The 21,400-nt window shown below is 43.0% G+C and overlaps 1 protein-coding gene across 4 annotated transcripts in view; it reads left to right on the top strand.

The window, feature by feature from the left end:
- LOC124306875 (uncharacterized) overlaps positions 1 to 21,400 on the top strand; it is a 75,142-nt gene that overhangs the window by 25,924 nt on the left and 27,818 nt on the right. For all 4 annotated transcript variants that reach the window (XM_046767982.1, XM_046767980.1, XM_046767983.1 and 1 more), the window contains one exon: positions 19,703 to 20,040. In XM_046767982.1, coding sequence (XP_046623938.1) covers positions 19,703 to 20,040 — 338 coding nt within the window. The remainder of the gene's footprint in view (positions 1 to 19,702; positions 20,041 to 21,400) is intronic.

Below are 21,400 nucleotides of genomic sequence, written 5' to 3'. Positions count from 1 at the left end.
TACCGAACGGACTCGATTTCGAGTTCCCAGTTCTCAGTGCTCAACGGGTGGGCTTCTTCTCGGCAACTGGCGGGTCGGAGGATATCATTTTAAAAATCGTCGGTAGTGAAAGAAGAAGAAATGGTATAAAAAGAACAAAAAACAAAAATAAAAAATAAAAAAAAAACAAAAAAAAAAAAAACCGTAACACGAACCAATGAAGTAAAACGAAAAGTGAAATAAAATGTATGGTAAGATAAAAAATAACACAACACTATCAGTTAATGAATCTTGCGGTCGTTTGGCGTAGAGGGGCGAGATGCCTCCTCACTGACAATGGGTACGCGTCCCGACGAAATTCGAAAAATAAAAAATGATTCCTCGGGTTCCCGACCAGAGGCGGTCGTGCCCCCCCCTCCATAAGCGGGGGTCTATCTGTCCGGCTGTCCGTCCATTCGTTCGTCTCCTTCCATCCTTTCTGGCTTTATCCGAGCCGGAATGATTAATGGGGTTTACAGAAATACGACGTTCAGATGTTTTCTAGTTTTCTTCGGACCCGGTGGTGGTGATGCCGCTGCTTCGCCGCGCGCTACATGCCTGGGCGTTGTGCTTTCTGTCGTGCACGAAATATGTCGGCGTGAGGTGCGTCGCCTCTCCGACACGCCATGCACGCACTCGCGCACGCATACACCAACCCCGCGTGAGTAAGCGAAGCGTAGGCTCTCTGAAGTGGAGTGGGTGTTTTCTTAAAGTGTGATAAACTAAAGAAGAGGGATAAAAAGAAGGAAGAGAGCCGGATAGAGAAAATCGACAAAGGCGCGAGCGTTTTACTCGTTGACCACTTTTCACGCGATTTCTCTGACGCGATGCTCCCCGCGTTCCTTCTTTCCCCTCGTCTCATACTTTTTATACACTTTTTCTTTCCGCTCTACAGCAACGCCCTTCTCCGCTCTCCGCAACAGCCGCAACACTCGGTCACGACAATTTCAATTTAACGCCACTAATTTTCTCGAATTGGTTACGAAAAGGAGATGACCGTGCCGCTCGTGCCGCGCTGTTTGCTACCGATCTCAAACGCCCGCACTCGCTGTATCTACAATCCGATAATCCACGCTCGGTCTTCGCCTCCGAGCACAAATAACCTGCTTTTATCGTCTAGTTCCCAAAACCGTACCGTATTCTGTCTCAACGGTCACACGGTTTGCGCTCAACTCCGCACACGTGACGGTATCGCAGTCAGTGATTTCGAAGGTGGTTTTTCAATTACAGTCACAGGATCATCGCCAAGAGTTATTGCATACTCTAATGTTACAGCAGCCCGTCTTTACACTTTGGAAACTCGTGTCGCTCGCACTTTACTGCCTATTTCCTTCAGAAGGGAAAATTTTTGTTGCAAAATTCTCGGTCTTCTTCTGTACGTGACGCATTACGATATCCGGCGATTCGAAAACAGTTATAATCGTCTTGTGATTTATTAGCCACTCAACTGCCTAGGCGTCACAGCGGCGTAAAGCGCGTCCGTGCCGTAATTGAAAAAAATCGCGGAATGGCGTCGCAAAGTAATCAAATGTTTTCGGTGTCTCGGGTGAATATATATTCCTTTGAAAGCATGAGTTTTAAGTATTTTCGATGTCAAGGAATCCGATTATGACAATAAAAAGTTCGTTCTTTCGCGCATTTGTACAGACCACGAAGTTGACGAATGTTTTTTATCATTTTCTCAAATGGCGTCGTAGAACAAGCTATCATTTTCATTCTCGGTGATGAATTTTTCTTTTGAAAAACATTGAATAATAATATTTTTTGAGTTCAAATACGCGATCTCGAGAATTACCGAGTCATTTTTCTAATACAAGTAATAGTTGTACCGTATAATAAATCACATTGACTCGATAATTTGCGAAATTGCGCATTTGGACTCAAAAACAGTATTATTCAGTGTATTTCAAAAGAAAAATGCATCCCAAAAAAAAAAAAGAAAGTGATCAAAAACTTGTGAAATTTGAGGAATCAAAACTGTATGAATGCGCAAAAAATACAACTTTTTATGGTCACAATCGGATTCCTTGGCCCCAAAAATACTTGATACACATGCTTCCAAAAGTAAATAATCACCTAAGAAACCCAAAAACATTGAATTACTTTATGACGCAATTTCACGATTTTTGCTACGGCGCCTTGGTAGTTGAGTGGCTAATACCCTGTGTTTGATTATACTCTATCAAATGCGGTGAATTGGAAATTGCGTTTTCGTGCGACACCTCACCCATCAGCCCTTGCGGGATGAGTCACAAGTTGTCGTGGATTCGACGTTTTGCTACTCATTGCTCAGCGGTGTAAATAACTTCCCACTCCATAATCAACCCGCTGAGAAAATCGATTAATCGATTATTTCAGAGTTACAACAAACTCCAATTAATTCTGAAATTCGTTGATTCCATCATTGTCCAATTCAACGATACATCGCAATCCGTCTCTAACGTTGCACGCGGCACTACGACAGCGAAAACGACGAATTAGACACGTGAGCAAAAAAGTAAAAAAAAAAAAAAAGAACGATGAAAAAGAAATGTCAATTTTAATTTCTGAGAAGTTGACCTTTCCGCCTACGCTTCGCTTCGTTAATCCCACCATCCGAAAGTGCCCGTAAACTTCGAGAGTCGGTATACCAGATATCGGTCCAGTCTGCGGATGCAGTTGCGACACGTATATCGCCTACAATAAAATGTACGAAGGGTCGCAGGTGGGGGGCGATAATTGGCATGGAAGGATTTGTCTCGGAGCCGGCCGGCGGGAGTATCGTCGCTACGACGTTCGCTGAGAAAAATTTCATTTGTCATAGTAACTAGAAAAATTCGGTAAAACAGGTACCGTTAAAAAAACTGTTTTAATACTGTTGGAATTACGAAAAACGAGGTACGCCTAACCAATTTGCGCCATTGTCGATCCTTTTTCGGTAATTGCAACGCAATATCAGTTTGTTCGGTTTACTCTACTTTTTTAGTTGACCGAGGCTTTAACGTCAATTTATACTTGCGCGAGCGTTAAATTTTCGCAACAGTTATAAGAAAATCTAGCAACGGTGATCGTAATGAGAAAGAACAGCAACGGATACTGGACTTTCCGGTAACAGCTACGAAACTAATTTTCATTTTTTACCTAGAAGTATATTTTTCGATTTTGGTAAAAAATGAAAACAGTCAAGGACTAGTGTTACACGCGTGTGATCGTTCCCCATGCTCGCGGTGCGTCTCACGCGCAACGAGTCGCATTAGCGTGCGACTGCCGGCCCACGACGAGTCGACGATTCGGGGGTGGCGGAGAGGGCGAGACGACGGGCCGATACAAATTATTACGTCTAATCGACGCGGTGGATCCCGAGGCGCATCGATAGGCGGAATCGTCGCGCGGCGATTATCAGGCGTGCACGCTGAGCGCGAAGTGGGTGAGCGCGTACTTGAGTAGGTGCGCGACGACGCAGCGTGTACGATGTACGCCGTACGTACATTTATATTATACATTATACATGTGTGGTCGTACCTACGCGGACGAACTTTATGAGTTATAAGTCGGCCATCTTGCGAGCCATCATATATTCACGTACGTGCCGCACATGTGAGGGCAGCCCCGCACCAGAGCAATATGTAAGTGCCACATTCTGTTCTCTCTGCAACACCGTACAGTCGATGTTAAAAATTACAATCTGGGCCTCGAGAGCTGGATGTCACGACGATTGCTTGTCCGTCGCTCGTTTCCTACGGATAGTTACCTTTTTCCTCCAGCCTGTAGCTGCGTTACGCGTTTTAATCCCTCCCCCCCTTTATTATCGCATGCCCTCACCAAAACACCCAATACGAATTTTGATTTATTCTCACACCGCGTTGCTCAACGCCATCGGCGCTACCTAACGGACTTACGGAGAACGTTACCGTGTATTAGAAAATATCTCACGCGTTGAAATTAATTTGTAGTTATAACTTATGAGCAGAGAGGAGGATGGAAACGAGGAATAAAAAAAAAAATAAATAAATAATCAAATAAAAAAATAGACCCAATGAAAATGGTTATGCTTGTATAAACGGCCAATCATCGGGCTCCGCGACGACCGACCGACCGACTGACTGACAGCTGTGGGTATCTGATTTCCCATGATTTATAGAGTTACACACGGTAATCGGCAATCTGTTTATTTTTACTCATTTTTTTATTCCTTGATCGCTGTCTGAAATTGGAGAGTATAATTTTCTAGTTTTATTCCAGCGTTGCAGGGTAGCGTGTACGATGTTGAATATTTGTCGCAATCTCCTGTCGAATTTCGCACGCGATTATTCGAAATTTTGCCATAATTCAAAGTAACGCACTCTGAGATACTCGAACATGTTTTTACTCTTTGATATGCATCGGGCGTAGAGTACAATATTTGGATAACCAAGAAGACATTGAGGATTTCACGTGCTGTTTGTTTTTTGTTTTTTTATTTTTTCCGCTGCTTATTTTCACTTTTTTTCACACCAATTCTACCGGGGCGAATCGAGCGTGAAACGTTCGCCGTTGCCAGTGCAGTGATGAATAGATTTTTGTTTTTTCTCTCAAAAAAAAAAAAAAAAAAAACGTAGGAAAACGTGAAACTGCAAAGCGGGCAATATCTACCACCCGACCAACTAAGACGAACATCATTCTTCAACGATAGTCGTTACAAAACGAGACTAAATATTTCAGTTCGTACGAAAAATAAAACAACAATCGTCAAAAAATGATTTAAGACGCGGTATAAAAAGATTGTCGCACAGTTCAAGGATACGAGAAATTCGACTCTGTTAATTAATGATTCGGCGACTATTTAAACGGTTGACGCCTTTTCGTAAAATTCGAACGATGATTTCGCGATGATGACGCCTTAATACGTATACATGTACGTATGTGTGGCTGGCAGCAGTAGTTGCGTAGTAGTAGTAGTAGTAGTAGTTCGCAATGGTATATACGGTTGGGAACGTCTGCAGCAGGCAGCGGTAGCATCAGCGGCAGCAAAAGGTATGATGAGATCGTAGAATGTTTTATGAAACACATTTTACGACTCTTGGCTGAACAGAAATGACGAGCTGCTGCCAGTGGCCTGGGCTCGGCTCTTTCCCTGCACATGTGCCGTATGTTCTTAGATGATTTCAATAAGCTAAAACTCGCACATGCGTGCGCGTATATCCGTTGCGATATATAATTGTGTACACTTTAAGTTGTAATTTAACTCGCAGGGATAGCGATAAACGGATATACGAGTTATTTTTCGTTTGCGTAAACGCTTCGCTGCGCGAAATCAATTTTTCCGGAAACAATTTACTCGAGACTATAACTACTTGGTCTCTGGCGATTTTCGCAGAGTCTCCATCCGAGTTTCTTGAAACTTGACTTCATCGGCTGACGGTTTACGTCACTGACGACTATTCTCGAGCCAATTGGCCACTATATGTGCTTTTTGCTTCTTAATTAACTCGGCGCTAGCGGGAGCCTCCGGCTCGTTCTACCTCCTCCTCCTCCTTCTTCTTCTTCTCCTCTTGATTGTCTAAACGCCTGTGAGAATCCCACTTTTTGTTCAAACCTCTCGAATAATGACCAACGCAGACGAATCGTTCGGCTAACGCGCTACGACGACGAGACGACGGAGACGGCGACGTTGCTTAGAACGAGAATAGGGAACACCCGTCTTACAAGAGATACTTTCATCCGCCTCGCGCGCATCAACGCTGCCTCCGACTGTCGGAATATCTCGCCGTTGTCGTCTCCTCTTTTATTATTTTCAATTTTTTCATTCCTGCCTCTTTCTTCTCGACAAACTTTTTCCCGGTTTTCTTCCTCTCTCCATTTCTATATCACAGCTTTTCGCCATGCACGCAACTTCAACGTGTGTGAACCAGCCCGAAAAGGACGATAGAGTAACAGAGAGAATAGAGATAGAGATGGAGAGAGAGACAGAGAGAGCGCGAGCGCGAGGAATACCGGGAGTGAGATGGAAACGTGCACGTTTTTTCTCGGCATCTTGTTTATTTTGCCTGTCAACTAGCTGACACTCGGACATTCGTTTAAATTTAGAATTCAATGGAGTCCTTTTAGTGGTAGCCTTTCAAATCTTAACAGATTTCTGTACAACTTTTTCGATTATTTATTTAATTTTAGTGTAACGTTGCCACGCACGCTCGTACGTACGGCTCCAGAGCCAGCCGGAACTCGGCTCAATTCTGTTTTCGTTTCAGCACCTATACGTACGCGTGCGTTGCGAGATCCGTACAATGCATGCGTACAAACGTATCGTCCGTATTCACGGTTCATCGGGGAATTCCACAGCTGGTCTCTGTCCTAACCCGAACTAATCCCTTACTTCCCGTTCAAATCGCCTCTGCGTCGCGCGATATGCGCGCGAATAACGTGCCGAGGGGAAAATTAAAAACAAAAAGACAAAAACATTGATGTCGATCGATGAAGAAGCAAGAGGAATAATAATACATCGATAAATACGCGACGGACAAGGCTGCATATTTTCTTCGACGTGTTCCACGGGCAGGAGAGTTATTTCGTACATATTCCGTGTCAAGTTTTGCCCCCTCTCCGTAAGGCACCGATCGCCGTGCTTATGCCGATTAACTTTTCAAACAATTCCGTTTTGAGTTATTGAACTTTGAGAGGGCGATAGGCAGCTCGAACCGTACGGCTGCCCATTAGGAGGTACAGTCGTAGACGTCAGTCTCCGAAAACCAGAAAGACTACTCGTCAAATTAATCATGGACCGATCCATCAGTTGTATATAGATATAGGCATAAAGCGTAAACCCATACACGCAGCCGTATTATTCGTCCGATGGCTTGCCCACACTTTTATATGCCTACGTACAGCACGCCCATCGTGGTACGCGTACCCGTGCGTATGGTCAAGCTGGCCTCTCATCTCGTTCGGAAAAGAAATGCCGTTTCGATTCTTTCGTTACTACGGCTGCTAACGCTATTTAAGCTCGGAATTTCTTACGCCTATAAACGTATGCGAGTATTCCATACTCACTGCACCCGCGGTGTTCTTAAGCCCGAGTTGCGCTAACGGAAATTATTCGACTTGCGAGTTCGCTGTATATACTTTTATTTTTCCTCTTCCTCATCTCCGAACCTATTCGTTATTTTAGCTTGTCTTTTCTTTTTTTTTTTTCCTCCTCGAACTGAACATTTGTTCTTTAATGCATGGAAGGAAGCAAATTCCAGTCGATGGATCTGAATTTTTTTTCTTCGCTCAGACGAGTGAAAGAAACATCAGAAAAATTCTGTAAAAGTCTCTAATAACGGAGGAAAAAGTGACGGGAAAATGTTTTTTTTTTTTTTTTGTTATTTCTTTTTTTATCTCTTCGATTCAAGTGGCCAGACTGTAGAAAAAAAGTGTTTTCGGTATGTATAGCCGAAGGATACAGAGAAGAGAAGTTAAAAAAAAAAAAAAAAAAAAACAACATTGCTGGCCACTTGACGTTCCTAAGTTGCAGCGAGGGGCAGGGGGCGGGGGAGTCGAAGAAAAACTGAAAAGAAAGAGAGCGAGAGATCGAATCTTACTCGAAGCCACATGGCTGGTGCAGGTACAGTCGATGCCACGAAACGATTCATCGGGACAGCAGAAGCTTAACCGTATCAGCATTCTTCTGTAACTTGTTAATGGTCCATACGCGGCTTGGTTCCGATGTATCGTACATAGTTGTACAGGTACATAGGTGTATGTACGGCTCAGGCACTGCTGTGAGGTATATAAGGCCTTCCAGTCGTGCCTGACTTGATATTTTGATTTATTGGAGGCGAGCTAGTCGTGCGAGCCTAGCCAAGCGAGCCGGTAACCTCTTATTTCCGAAAGTGACGCCTTTAAATCCTCAAACGAGAAACAAGTAATTATTGATGAAATATGAAATCAGCCGCGAAATTATGTATCTGGGTACCCAGGGCCACGGCCTACGTCGTATTTTGTTTTTCTAGCCGTCCCCCTCCATCCCCCTCCCCCAACAGAGATTTCCTCTTTTTTTTTTATCCACTTTGTAATATATTCTCATACGCTTGTTTTCTCCAACCGTGGAAATACCCATATCCTTCCGCGATCACTTCGGCTGCACGATCTGATAACGCGTTTGGAGGTAAAATAGCCGCAATATCTCGCGTATCCGCGCATATTCAAGTCCGTCAAAAATGTCGCATTGGTGGAGCGAGTGTAATCCGATGGAAAAAATAAGGATAAATAATTGATGAGCAACGAATGCCTTTTTTTTTCTCTTCTATCCCTCTCTCTATCTTTCTCTTTCTCTTTCTCTTTGTGCCGGTGATGACATTTTTTGTGGTGCAGTCAACCCGCGGTTCTTGGATGCTGCGGTGCCGGGTTCGACGGCTCAATTCTCTCACATTCTTACGATTTTTCTTCCGTTTTTCCCCTCATTTCCCTATCTTCCGCCGTTTTCGTTCATTCACCCGTACTTAAACAATCGTCGCGGGTTTGTTTTATGGTTTTTTAAATTCCGCCCGGTGCGGGTGGATCCTCTGCTGCTCGAACACTCGAAGGAGGAACACGAGGCACGTGAAAAGGTATGCGAAAACCAGTTTTATCCGTCGTCCAATGTGCAATACCAATATTAATAAGCTTCATATATACACGCATTGGTGACCGTATCGCATACGTGTTTGTATCACGCACCAAATTCTGGCTTCGCCTGTTCTCGATTCGCTTTTATACCCACGCTCTGCGGCATCGGATTTCATTCGCCGTCTTATCAACTTCCGAAACAACGTTGAACGATGACATCCTAGAACGTGCACTAATTTTCTAACCAAAAACAGCAGAGAAGTCGTTCCATCTTTATCGCACACCTGGAACAACTCGGATTTTGTAAAATTGCAAAAATCAAGGTAGTTTGCACAGTTTTGTGGGGGGAAATTGTACGAGCTTGTTTACCGTTTTAACTTATCGCTATGCGAACAGCGAAGGTGAATTTATTTTCTCCGTCCCGGAGGGAGACAAGGGCGAATTTACCGATCGAAAGGCGTGTCGGAAAATCACTGCCTTCCGAAAGATCCGCTGCCGGAAGGTGGATGATTTTTTCGTCGGTGAAAGAGGCGTTGTTATACGGCGAACGGGCATTGCGGCCCGTACTGTCTACGGACGGGGTAAAAGCGGTCCGAGTATTAAAACCGGCTAATTTTAATATTTAAATCTGGATGCGAAACGAGCTTGAAGGAAGAATTTGTGGTGCACCGGGGCTGCATGCTCGGTGGAATGACGCGGGGCCTCTCTCGGGCCTTTTGGGCCTTTCGGGTCTTCCGAGTCGCTGCGCGAGAGAGCGAGAGAGAGTGAGAGGGAGCCGCGAGCCAGGAGGAGAGTGGCACACCGCACATAACCGATTCTCGAACTCATAAATTTTAAATTATGTCAAAGAAAAAAGAAGCGCGCGCGCGCACACGCGGTGGGACCAACCTTGTAGAAATAAAAGAGCGCGCGGGTTTGAGTTTTGGTCCGCGGGGAAAAAACAGAAAACGGATCGGGCTCGGCGGTGGCGGATAGGAATATGGAGAGGGGTACGAGGGGAAGGGCCCAAGTTATGCCTAAAACGATCTCGCTCGTTTTACGAGGTCTAGACGAAATTTCAGCCCCATTAGCGAGTCGAATTTCCAGCATTAATTTGATATTACAATATTCAAATTGATCATTTGAATTTTCAAACCAACATACCGTATACTTATAGAAAGCAGAGCCGCGCGACGATGATAAGCTTTAAACGGGGGATTACGAAATTTCGAGGAAATATCCTCGGCGTCGACGCGTGTGTTACACATGTCGCACCTGCAACCTGTTGCAACGAATCTCTCGTGCGCCCGAGTACCGCGTAAATATGTACGACATTCATTTCGTAACGAAAACGTTGTGCCGCACAACAATTGTTACGGTTCCTTGTGTACCTGCGTACGCAAGGAGGAGAAAGCATCGGAGAAGAATTAAAAAAAAAAAAAACAGAAATTGGATAAAATCGACGAATGACCTGCATAGAGTTGAATAGAGACATTGAGAGAGAGAGAGAGCGAGAGAGTGAAAGGAAATATCTTCGCTGTTCGTCCCAAAAGTCGGAGAAGCTTGTGCAAGTTCGAGCCGCCGAAGAATGAAGCTTTAACGCGTCGGGAGTTATCTTACGTGTCGACTTTTTATCCAACCGCTAATGACCCCTTGGTCGAGGCGAGAGAGAGAGAGAGAGAGAGGGAGAGAACGAGAGAAGGAGGAAGACGAAGAAAAGGAAAGGTGTATTTGAGAGGGGGGAGGGATGAAGAGGGGAAGAGAGAGAGAGAGAGAGAGAGAGAAAGAGAGAGCCGAGAAAATTCAAATTTTCGAGCGTGACGTGGAGGAATCGTTCCCGTTTTCGAGCTCAAACAATAGAAGAACGATTCCTATAGCGATAGTGGCACCCCGCTGCTCGCCATATTGGTACCCCGACCAATGTTTTCGTTCTTTTTCTTCCTCTCCTCTTTTTCCATACCTTTTTTGTTTCTCAAATCTCGGTTTTTTTTCTTCTTATTCTTCTTTTCTCTTCCTTCGTTTTCGCTCCGTATGCACGTAAGCGCGTATTATATGGTACATACGTATAATATCTCGGGTGATTCGTTGACCGGAGACAAAAGAAACAACGGTGTCTTTGAAGGGCGGGGGAGGGGGGGGGGGGGTAAACCCGATCCCCCTACTCCGCAAGGATACGCGATGTACGAATGTATTACGGCGTATGTAGAAACTAATGGGTGTAGCGTAATAGGAAATACGGTCCGCCCGCTCACACAATTTTCCAGTTTCCGGTACGGTGCGGAGTAAAGTTTACGGAAAAGCAAAAAAGAAAGAGAATTATAACGAGGCCGAAGAAACGAAACGTAAGGGAAGAATCTGTTATTGTGAAATTTTAAGAGGATGACTCTCGAGGAGTTGGCATTGTTTTTTACGCTTAACGATATTTGTGTCGCTGCAGTATCGCTTGCTGGATTCAATCTCGCGAATTATAGGCCCCGATACGGAGAGATTTTTGTAAAATATGCGGTGACCCGCGGAGAGCGAAATGCAACGACAGCAACAACAACAACGATCTTTCCTCTCGTCATTTTGTACGTTGATTCTCGTACCGGTTGCTGCTTACTAACGATAAGTCATGTTTCAACGAAATGGGCCCAGCCTGTTCTGCCCGCATCCCGCGCGCCTTAACGAATAATACGATCCGTTTGATTTTCGAGCTTATTAACGGGGGAGTGCAGGGAACGTATCCGAATGTTCACGGGTTTAGTGCCGTGTATATAATACCGCGTGTCTATCCGTCGTATCTCTCACGTGTCCGCGTATTATTATAACCGTTTGCAATGCACCCGAAGCCGGGACTTGCTCGCCTTTGTTTGGCTCGTTTCATTTCTTGAATATGGAAGATAATTAATCTTGGAGGGCATAAAAGGGTTTTCGGGTACGGGCGCGAGAAAAAAAATGAGCATGCCGCGTATATAGCCCTATTTCTTTCTCCCTCTCACCTTCTCACCTTCTCACCTTCTCCCCTCGCAGGCAACTTGTCCGAACGCTGCGTGCACCGTGGAGAAATTCTTGGCTGGTAATGATTACTGTTAATTTTATTCTTGTTATTATCTTTGACATCGTTGTCGCACACATTTCGGCCGACATTATCGCCTGTTCCCAGTCGATGAATCTCTGCGAAAATCAACGGACCGTTTTCGTATTTTCTTACTGACGGTGTTTTCTTTTTTTTTTTTTTTTTTTGTCAGTTTTGTTTCCTATTTAATATTGTTGTCGTCATTGTTATTCTTATCAGTATTTCCTCGCGGCGCGTCGCCTAACCCTTTTTAGAATTTGAGTCAATAAAAAATTGTCTGGAACAAAGGGTAACGGCCTCTTATTTCTCATATAGAATGCGATGTCGGGTTCGTATAATCGCGGTGCTTCATCTAAACTTCTGTTAGGTGTTAAAAATGGACCCGAGACTCTTTATCTCTGGTAGTATCCTACAAACCGGCGGTGCGGCTACCTGACCTGAGAAGTCATCGTCGTTCGGGGATAAGATTCATCTCAAATATTAAAATTTGGAAACCTAATACTTGGGGATATTTCAACCTGAAAACCATCCGCCGCTCGGTGAATAACCGTGTCCAATTTTACAAAATATTCTGTCCCATATTAATCAGAGTCACGGTCCCGGCTACCTACCATCATGTATAACGTCAAATCCCGCATTATACCCTCGTTCGTTACTCCTGCCTCCTATGCGGAGGCGCTGCTGCGCGTTTTATATACCCGTGAATGTATTATACATATATACATATATATATATACACATGTATATATTATGCCTGTGAAGTTATGATATTCATATTCTTGCATCAACCGCGGGACTGTGAAAAAAAACAAAAATATGGAGGAGCATTTGGCGCATGATCGCGTTGGATTGCATTTTAGCAAATAAAACGACTGTACTTTGAATTCTCGGATTCGACGCTCTTGCGTGCAATCTAGATATACAGTTTCCTATGGTGCGCGTGTTTGTGTGTATGCATAAGGGGGGGAAACGCGAGAAGCATCGACCTCGAGTTATACTAAACGACTAATCAGTCTGAGCAATTTCGAAACGGTTATAGTAGCATAAATTGACCGAAGGGATTCTATACTTGTTATTTTTTTTTATATGCCCGCGGGTTCTTCGCGAGCTCGTACATTTCTTTTTAATTTGTTTTTTTCTTTTTTTTGTCCCAGTCTTTCTAACGTTTATCGTATATGCAATCGTGTGTAAATTTAAAGACAGTGAGGTCAATAAGAAAATATTGAAACTGTGAGAATGTAGTTTTTGTGCAATTTCATTATTCCTTTCTATTTTGATATGCCAATGAACTGTCAGGTCTAGGTTGACACTCTACTTAAAACTCCAGAAATTAGTCCCGTAAAAATAAAAACTAGTCTTTGATGCGTGTAATCGAAATTACCGTATTAGCGAACGAAAACCATAGATATGCGTAAAATTTAGCCTAAAAATAGAAACGCTGGTCGAAAAATTATCGGTATAATGAGAATTATTCAGTCTCTTTGCATAGTTGGAACAATTGGAGCGCCTCTAATTGATTTTAACACTGCGCATTCGACATCTCGCGTTTGTATACGAAGAAGTCGTAAGTGCGTTGCCTGCAGCTGAGAGTCACGGACACAGTTTCGTGCCTACTTGTATGAGGATCGTATTAGGAAGAATCGTAGTCGGAATTTAAAAGTCTGACGGGGCGGGAATTGGTTTTCAATCTTTATAACCTCGGTAAAGTTGGTTCGTACGAATTAATCGCAGAGCCATGGGTGTGAATATATCACGTGTACGAGTGTACGTTACACCTTTGCTCCTAATAAGCTCGTGCAGCTTTTTCATTATGCTCCGACGATTGGTACCCATATCTCTTGAGGTGCTCGCAAACAATGCCGATACGAGATTCGACTTTTGTTTGCGCGAAACCATAAAACGCGAAGAACGATTAGAAAAGTACGGAAAGTATGAAGAATCGATGCTTCGATACGCCATTCAATTCACCGAGGCTCTCTACTATCCTGCAAAATTGGGACAAGCTACGAAATTTTAGGTTATTTTCTTTAATATTGGTGAAAATTTGAAATTAGTTGTATTTGAAGTAAGATCATCTACGCAATTTAGCGCAAGGAATATGACATTCATGTTCGTTTCAACTTATCGTAAATCGAGCTCTGTTAAAGAACGAAACGTTCCGAACTCACCATTTTCAATCGATTTTGAGAAATCAATTGATCGCACATTACTCGACACGCGAAGAGAAAATCTCCTCGATTGAGATAACTTCCTACATCGCGTGGTAAAAAATCGTCGAAGGCGTCGTTGAGTGTGTCGATTATTACGTGTTGCGATTAGTTTGGAAAAAAATCCGACGAAACAGTGTTGTAATCCTGCGAACAGCAGCCGTGCAAACCCGTGAAAATTCGTCGTTGGTTCTTTCTCATGGCGAAGGCGAACATGCGAAGCGTCGAGTGGATACAACGCCTGTCCGTCTCGCAGCTGATCGAGGAGGACCGTGTGCCGTCTTGAATGGTTGAACGACCAGCGATTACTCAAATTTCCGGGTCCCGTCGTCGGAGGGCAACCCCTATCCCAGGAGTAGGAATTTTTTCAGTCCCCGGACTCTTCTACCCTTACAAATCCGAAGAGAAAACGTTGGAAAAAAATTAGAAAAAGAAAAAAGAAAAAAGAAAGAAAAAAAAAAACTAAGGACGCTATAAGGAGAGAAGATCGTACGGTGTAAAAAACTAACGGGGAGAAAAAATAACCTCCGGGTCACCGGGTGAATACCGTTTTACCAACTATTAACTCAGTTTCACCCGTTTCCCCGGTGCGGAAACCTCTTTCTCTACGTTGCCCTTCGCCTTCCTGCCGCCTTTCATACTTTTACGTAATCTTCCGTTTTCCGCATCGGGCGGGGCGCGTGCAGGTAGACGAAACTTGGCGCACGGCTACCTGCGCCACCGAAGACTCAGGGGACACGCTCGATTTAACCTGTGAGAAAAATTGGGGCCCCGCAACGCCCCGGAGGGTTAACCGATTTCCCTGCGCAAAATTTGAAATTTGAACCGATGTCGTTGACCTGCTACCCCCCTCCCGTCCTCTCCCCTTTGCCCCATTCTCCCGTTAAGTACCTCGTGAAAATCTCGACGATGTCTGTCAGTGATCGCTGTCGGGTTTACAGCCATTCTTCTTCGCAAGCCTATCGCCTTCGGCTTCTCGTCTCGGTAACGTATCAGAATTTTTTCTAGTAATCAACTGTACTGAAAGTTTGTCGAATGTTTCAAACGTGTGATTAGATGAGACGAAACGATCCACACGTGTTTTCGTCGATACGTTAAATTGATTCCGAGATATGTTGTATGTCCGTTTAATTTTTTTAATCGCTCGTTTGCAACGTTTGAAAAACTTTGCGGATCTTTGATGACGGAAAAACTGATAAAAACTGAGCAAACTGGAATTCACGAATTGTGAAATGAAGAAAAAATTTCAGACTGAACACTTGCATAGTTACCAAATTTCCCAATCGCTCGATTAAGTAATATTTTTTCAACGATTTCCTAACCGACGTTAGTAACGTCTAGATTTTATAGACACGTTTGTGCGACTGCAGCAAAACACCTAGCGTAAGATTGCCACGAATTTAGCAAGACCATCGTATTCTTAGGGAGAGCGACCATTGTTTAACAATTGACAAAAATGTTATCGAGGATTTCTTGAAAATGGTTTATCTAAGCGGTGCGAGGCTGCGCGAGATAATTTTTAAGCCGTCCCGTCCTCGAAACCAGTTTCAGCTGGCGCGTCACCGTATCCCAGTTTTCTTGAAAAATCGTTAGTCGTTTGTTATCTTAATTATTATTAATGGAGCGCACCGAACAATCCGACGTTCCTCGGAGCGAGGAGGTCAGAAAAGGAGTAACATGATTTTGAAATTAAAAATTCTAAGGCATCCCGAGAATTAACTCTGGATTCTCGGATAATGATTGAGTGGTCGATCCCACGTGCGTACCAGCGTGCCGTCTTACTCTCTCTCACTCCACCTCTCTCTCTCTCTCTCTCTCTCTCTCTCTCTCTCTCTCTCTCTCTCTCTCTCTCTCTCTCTCTCTCTCTCTGTTTCTGTCTTGTATTAAAAAAATGTTTTAAAACGAGAGAAACACAGACGCCCCGCAGCGGAGGCGTCGTTTCGAACCGCGAGCACTGTGAAAAAAATTGCCTCGATTTAAAGCGCAACTTTTGAAATACGGTACACTCATAATTTCTCACACAGTTTTTCACCGTGGAAGATAAATAAATAATACAAAAAAAAAACATATAAATAAAAATAAGATCGTAATTAAAGAACACGACGATCCAGCTGGAGTAACAAAGTTCAAACAGACGCACGTGCACAATTTTTAGCCAATGATTATTAGGACTTTTGTATCTATGGGAACGAACGAAATTATCTGTTGAGTTATTATCGCACCGGGCCAAATTACCCGGCGTAATTTTTGCCAAATCATCGATCAACGCGTTCGACTGAAAAAGGGAAAATAAAAATAAGATAAGCAAGGAATGAGGAAAAAGGGGCCCCACGGGGGTCTCTGGGCTGGGTTCTCTTTTGGGGCCCCCTGCAGGGGACTTTGCCTTTCCCCTTTCCCGTTTTAGTCCCAATTTTTTTTACCGGTCGGGTCAAACGTGGCGTGTAGACAGGTATATGAGCTTTGGCTTTAGCTCAGTTCTCAGGAGCCTCGGAGCTGGCAGCGCAGCCCTCCGGCCTAACCTGATATTCCTCATATTATACCTGCGGCCTAAGAGGCATTAGAAATACAACCCCCCCCCCATCCGCAGAACGTGTTGGTTTATCGTTTATATCAAAAAATGAAGGATATATGCGTGCGTATGTGTGTGTGCGTATGTATGCATACGTATTCTTCTTAGGCTTACCACTTTTTCAATCCCCAGCTTCTTCCCGGTTATTCTTCCTTTTTATCCCTGCATCGTTGAACGGTCTAGCCGATTCCTTAAATTTTTCTCTCGCATCCTTACGCATACATATGCGGCATATTATTTTCTTCGTTAACGGGTATTCCGTTATTGCCGCAGAGTTGCGAATCGAGCGTTTTCACCGTTTTCACCGTGACTCAATACTCGATCAGCGCTGATGTCAAGTTGATGTGTTGCAGATTCGATGCATAAATACGGAATATTTTTCTTCGCAGAACTTACATTAGAACGATAATGGAATTAGCGATTCGTACTGTTTTCATTATCGCTCATTGTTTTGCCCTCTTCTTTTCATCCTCTTTGTCGAGTCAAGGTATATTATGGCAGCGAATTGTCAATGACTATGATTATCGCCGCACATATCTACGATTCCAATTTGTATGCGAATAAATTACTCACCCTTCTAAGTGACTAAATCATTCTATATGGCTGGCAATCTTTTAACGAGCTCACAATTCACCGTGTACACTTATCGGAATGCTATCCGCATATAATGCTCTACATCTGCAGCCCAGACATGTCCATAAAGTCATTTACGCGTTCTATATTTTACTCAAACCTCAACCGACGAGGGATTTTTTTCTCTCCCTTTACATTATGTCAGATCACTTCATTTCAATCGTTTGCATTGTAAATGTAACTACGTGACGAAACGAGTCTTTTATAAATTCGTTCTGTTCGGGTGGCGAATTCATGAACTGACAGTATTTTAAACCTGCGCTATTTTTATTTATTTATTTTTTTTTGTTTCACCAAGGCGAGATGATACTCGATTAATTATTTTACAAGAAATATTGATTACTTATTTATGAATCCAATTGTTGATGAAACAGTGGTGGGGAAATTTCATTCAACACGAAAGCAGGTTACTCGACACGGACAACCCGTTGATTTTGTAAAAACTAGGAGCAGGTATACGTGTATAATTAGTAGCTTATTTCGTCAGCATGTTCGCTTCACTCTAATTTTGCGACAGTCAATTTTCGTCAAAAATCTCATCTCAATTGGCCCTCCGGCACTCAGCGTGGTCGAAGACGCAGATACAGCCTAATAACAGGGTTCCGATTAGTATAATTACACTAGACGCTAATTAACCAAATTACCAAACCGTGCAGGCCTAAGTAAGCTTCCTCCGGTAAAAACTAACTCTCTTTATAACACTCGAATACGTAACTCGACTACGAAACGGCACAAAAAGAGAATCCTCAAATTTTTCGCTGAAAACGTCTCAATTCGGACGAAAATCACCCCGAGATGCGGCTGAACATCACGCTGAGCGCATGCATCTTTCCCACCCTTGGTCTCCTCGGCTTCGGCTATACGATGCCGTTTTTCTTGGTCACCACCCTTCGTCCGAATCAGCCAATGGAAGGGATCCACGGCACCCTATCCCTCCCCCCACCACCATTCGGAAACCCCGCTCCTTACAGCTCTGCTTTCCAAAATCTCGGAATCTCCGAAAGTCAGTCTTGCGCGCAACGCGTCTAGGTTAACATCTACGACGAGATTCTGGCTAGCCAAGACTTTTTTCTCTCCTGCAATATCGGCACCGGTGATTCGGTTCACTTTCTGGATCGAAATAGACTTTCGGAGAAAGTCGTGCTATATATTTTCAACCGCATCGTCATTGCACACTAGATCCGTTTATCCTTCCAATAGTCGGATATAATTTTTGTTTTTCCCGGTCATCTATTTTTTTACCAGAATTTGTGTTCACTTTTTGTATTCTTACTTTTTTTTTTTTGTTTTTTTTTTATAATTATATTACCACGCATCTTCGTCCGTTTCAACATATTTCATTTTACTCACGTATCGTATTCGCACCTCCGCCATTTTTTTCGGTCGATATAAAACGTTGTTCGCGGTTATTTATCTACGTCGTAAAAATTTTTTTACGATTGGATCGTGGCCGTAGAATGTTTGACAGATTTTTCGCACACCGCGTCTAGATTATATACGTGCGAGAGGGGGGAGAAGGAAATATAATTAGTATTTGCAAAATATTTCGCACATTAACGAAATAACGAATATACAATTCGGTTGCCGGAGAATCTAGTCTAACAGGTGACATTTTTTGGCGAAGCAACTGTTCGCACAATTCGCGTTACACCAGCGTTCGGCTCTTTTTACTCTTCGATCAATCGCGCGCGATCCAAACGACGGACCTTGGAATTGGACGCGGAGAATTGTGGGTCCTGCAAATGCACATTTTCCGCCACGTATGCTGATACAAGCGCGGCAACTTATTATTATTATTATTATTCGCGAAACGCGAATTCCACCTCGCACTCACCTCGAATTCAATTCACCCTCGGTGAGTTGCGAAATAATTTTCAGGGCGATCCGGCATCGCGTGCGTCAATTTTCGGTGCTTTTCAACATGCAAGCGGCACGCGTACGGTTGTCAAACTTTTTCAATAAAGTGGCGAAAATAAAGAAAACTTTTCCGTCTCGGGGAAAGAGACGCATCGATTATTTTCCACGACTTTTGTAACTCCCGCAGAACTCCTCTTGGATTTTTCTTTTCATCGACAGACAGTGAGTATATAAAAGGAATATGCGTATGGTTCGTGACTTTACAATTGATTGAATCGAAGTCGAGTTCTTCGTATACTCGGCGGTTGAAAGCGGAACTCTGACGTTCTTCTGCTCACGCTGGAATTTAATCGTAATTGTGTTACGTGCGTATTGCACATCCTATAAAGGTGCGTGTGTGTGTGCGTGCGGCGAGAGGAGGCGGAAGTATTGCGAGATGGTGTATAAATCGTCTCCGCAGGTCTTCCGGCAATTTTCTGTCGGAATGTATTTACAGAATTTTGTTTGTTCCACGTGACAAAATATCGTAGATACTACACGGAAGTGCGTATACCTACCTGATAATAAACGAACAAGGATCGTAGAGTTTGAAGAGTTAATTGCACGCGTAGGGCAAAACGGAAGTACTTACGCATATTATAATGCTGCGCAGTGCGTTTCAAGCGTGTGTTACGGAATTGAGAAACAAAACGATATGAAAAATAACAACAGCAACAACAAGAATAATAATGATAGAAATGTATTCCGTAGAGCACGGACGGCATGGGAAGAGCATTCCGGACGTGACTACCTACCGACCTGGCTAACGTTATTGTTTTCGCTTTTGTCTATCAACAGGAAAGATGAACGACTCGTCTTCAATGGCGCCTGGAAGTCCACCGACGCCTCCTCACACGCCGCAGAGTCCACCGCGGCAGAATGTCGCCTCGAGTTTGTCGCAGTCGAGTCAAACCTCGAATCACGCCCCGCAAAATTTCCCGCCGCAATTACACGCGGTACAGAATTCACCGCTAAGTCAAATACTCGTACAGAATCCCGCCCTCGCTCAGCTGCTACAGCAAAACCCGGCCATCCTAACTCAGCATCCCCAGCTCGCTCAGCTGCTGCAACAAAATTTGGCGCAAATGGGTTCCGTTCTATTCCAAAACGTACGACGAGACGACGTCGAAGAAAGGGTAAGACGCAGATTTTTTATTTCATTGTTCCCTCTTTTCATATCTCGCGTTCGATAATAAATGAAGCTTCGAATTACAAGGAATGAAATCGTTGGCGAGTCATTGTAAATTCAGGGTGTCTAGCTGTCGGGGAATTTTTACATTTGCTTCCTCACTACCGTAGGATTTTTTTAAATGTAGAAAATAGTTCTCTTCGTGAGACAATTTGCGAAAAACAATAATGCGAAAAGAGTATAAGTTACGGAAAATATGATTTTTGGAGGAGTTTGATACGCTGTGTAAAATTTATGAAAAATATGAAGAACTACTGAAAACAGTCAAAACTCAGATTCATGTTTCTACCTTTGTGTTGAGAAAGAATGGCTAATCCTAATCTTCCCTTAGTTTCTTAAAATTGGAGTACTTTTTGATACAAAATTGAGTTTAAGCAAAATTGAGCTGACAGAAAAATTGGACTATTTTAACTCACGATGGGTACATTTGATGTCTAATTTTGAAATAATTTGTACGAAAAAAAGTGAGTTTGTTGGTAAAGTTAGGTAGAAAAGAGTTCTGGAAAATGTGTATTATTTTCAAATGTCAGAGAATTTAATATATCTTTGACGCTAGACACTCTGTATACAATATTAGGGTGTTTCGGAATAAAATAACTTACAATTTTCCACCGTGGCATCCCCTGAAAAACTTGTGTAGGTAAAAAGAAATATCATGTCAATAGATGAGCGTGCTACGTTACGTTGAATATCGCGCTCATTTGATTTTCCGCTTTCGTTTTCACATTTTTATTTTATTTTTTGAATTTGTGAAGAAACACGTTATAGCACTTCAATTATTGTTTCTCTCCTGACATTTATATTCAACCGAAAGATCTCGATCCATAACAGAATAATATGTCATCCATTAATCTTATTCTTCTAAATTAAAAGTTCGTATTAAATTATAACTATTTTACGAGACTGAATTATTAATGAAAAGATCGTCAGATACACTTCTCGAAACATCAACTAGATACTTAATGTTATGAACCGTGGGTCTTCTTTCTGACGTAAATTGATATTGCGATTGATGGAAGCAATAAAAATTATTCACGATACTTCATAAATTCAAAGAAATGTAACTAAGAGAAAAATCAACCGAGCTCGATCTTCCACGTAATACTAAAACGGTCATCTTCTGACAGAATCTTTCTTCTGATCAAAACAAACTTATTAGGGGATGCCACGGTGGAAAACCGTTAATTATTTATTTCCGAAACACCCAATATATATATATATATACACAACCTATATGTATATAACATACTTAGTTATGTGTACAATTACGATTTGAATCGAAATCAACTGTCATTGCTAAGAGCTTT

The sequence above is a fragment of the Neodiprion virginianus genome, chromosome 6, assembly GCF_021901495.1.
Source record: "Neodiprion virginianus isolate iyNeoVirg1 chromosome 6, iyNeoVirg1.1, whole genome shotgun sequence".
In the NCBI taxonomy this organism is placed as follows: Eukaryota; Metazoa; Arthropoda; class Insecta; order Hymenoptera; family Diprionidae; genus Neodiprion; species Neodiprion virginianus.
The sequence above is the reverse complement of the archived record's forward strand: the minus strand, read 5'-3'. Positions and strand labels throughout refer to the sequence as shown.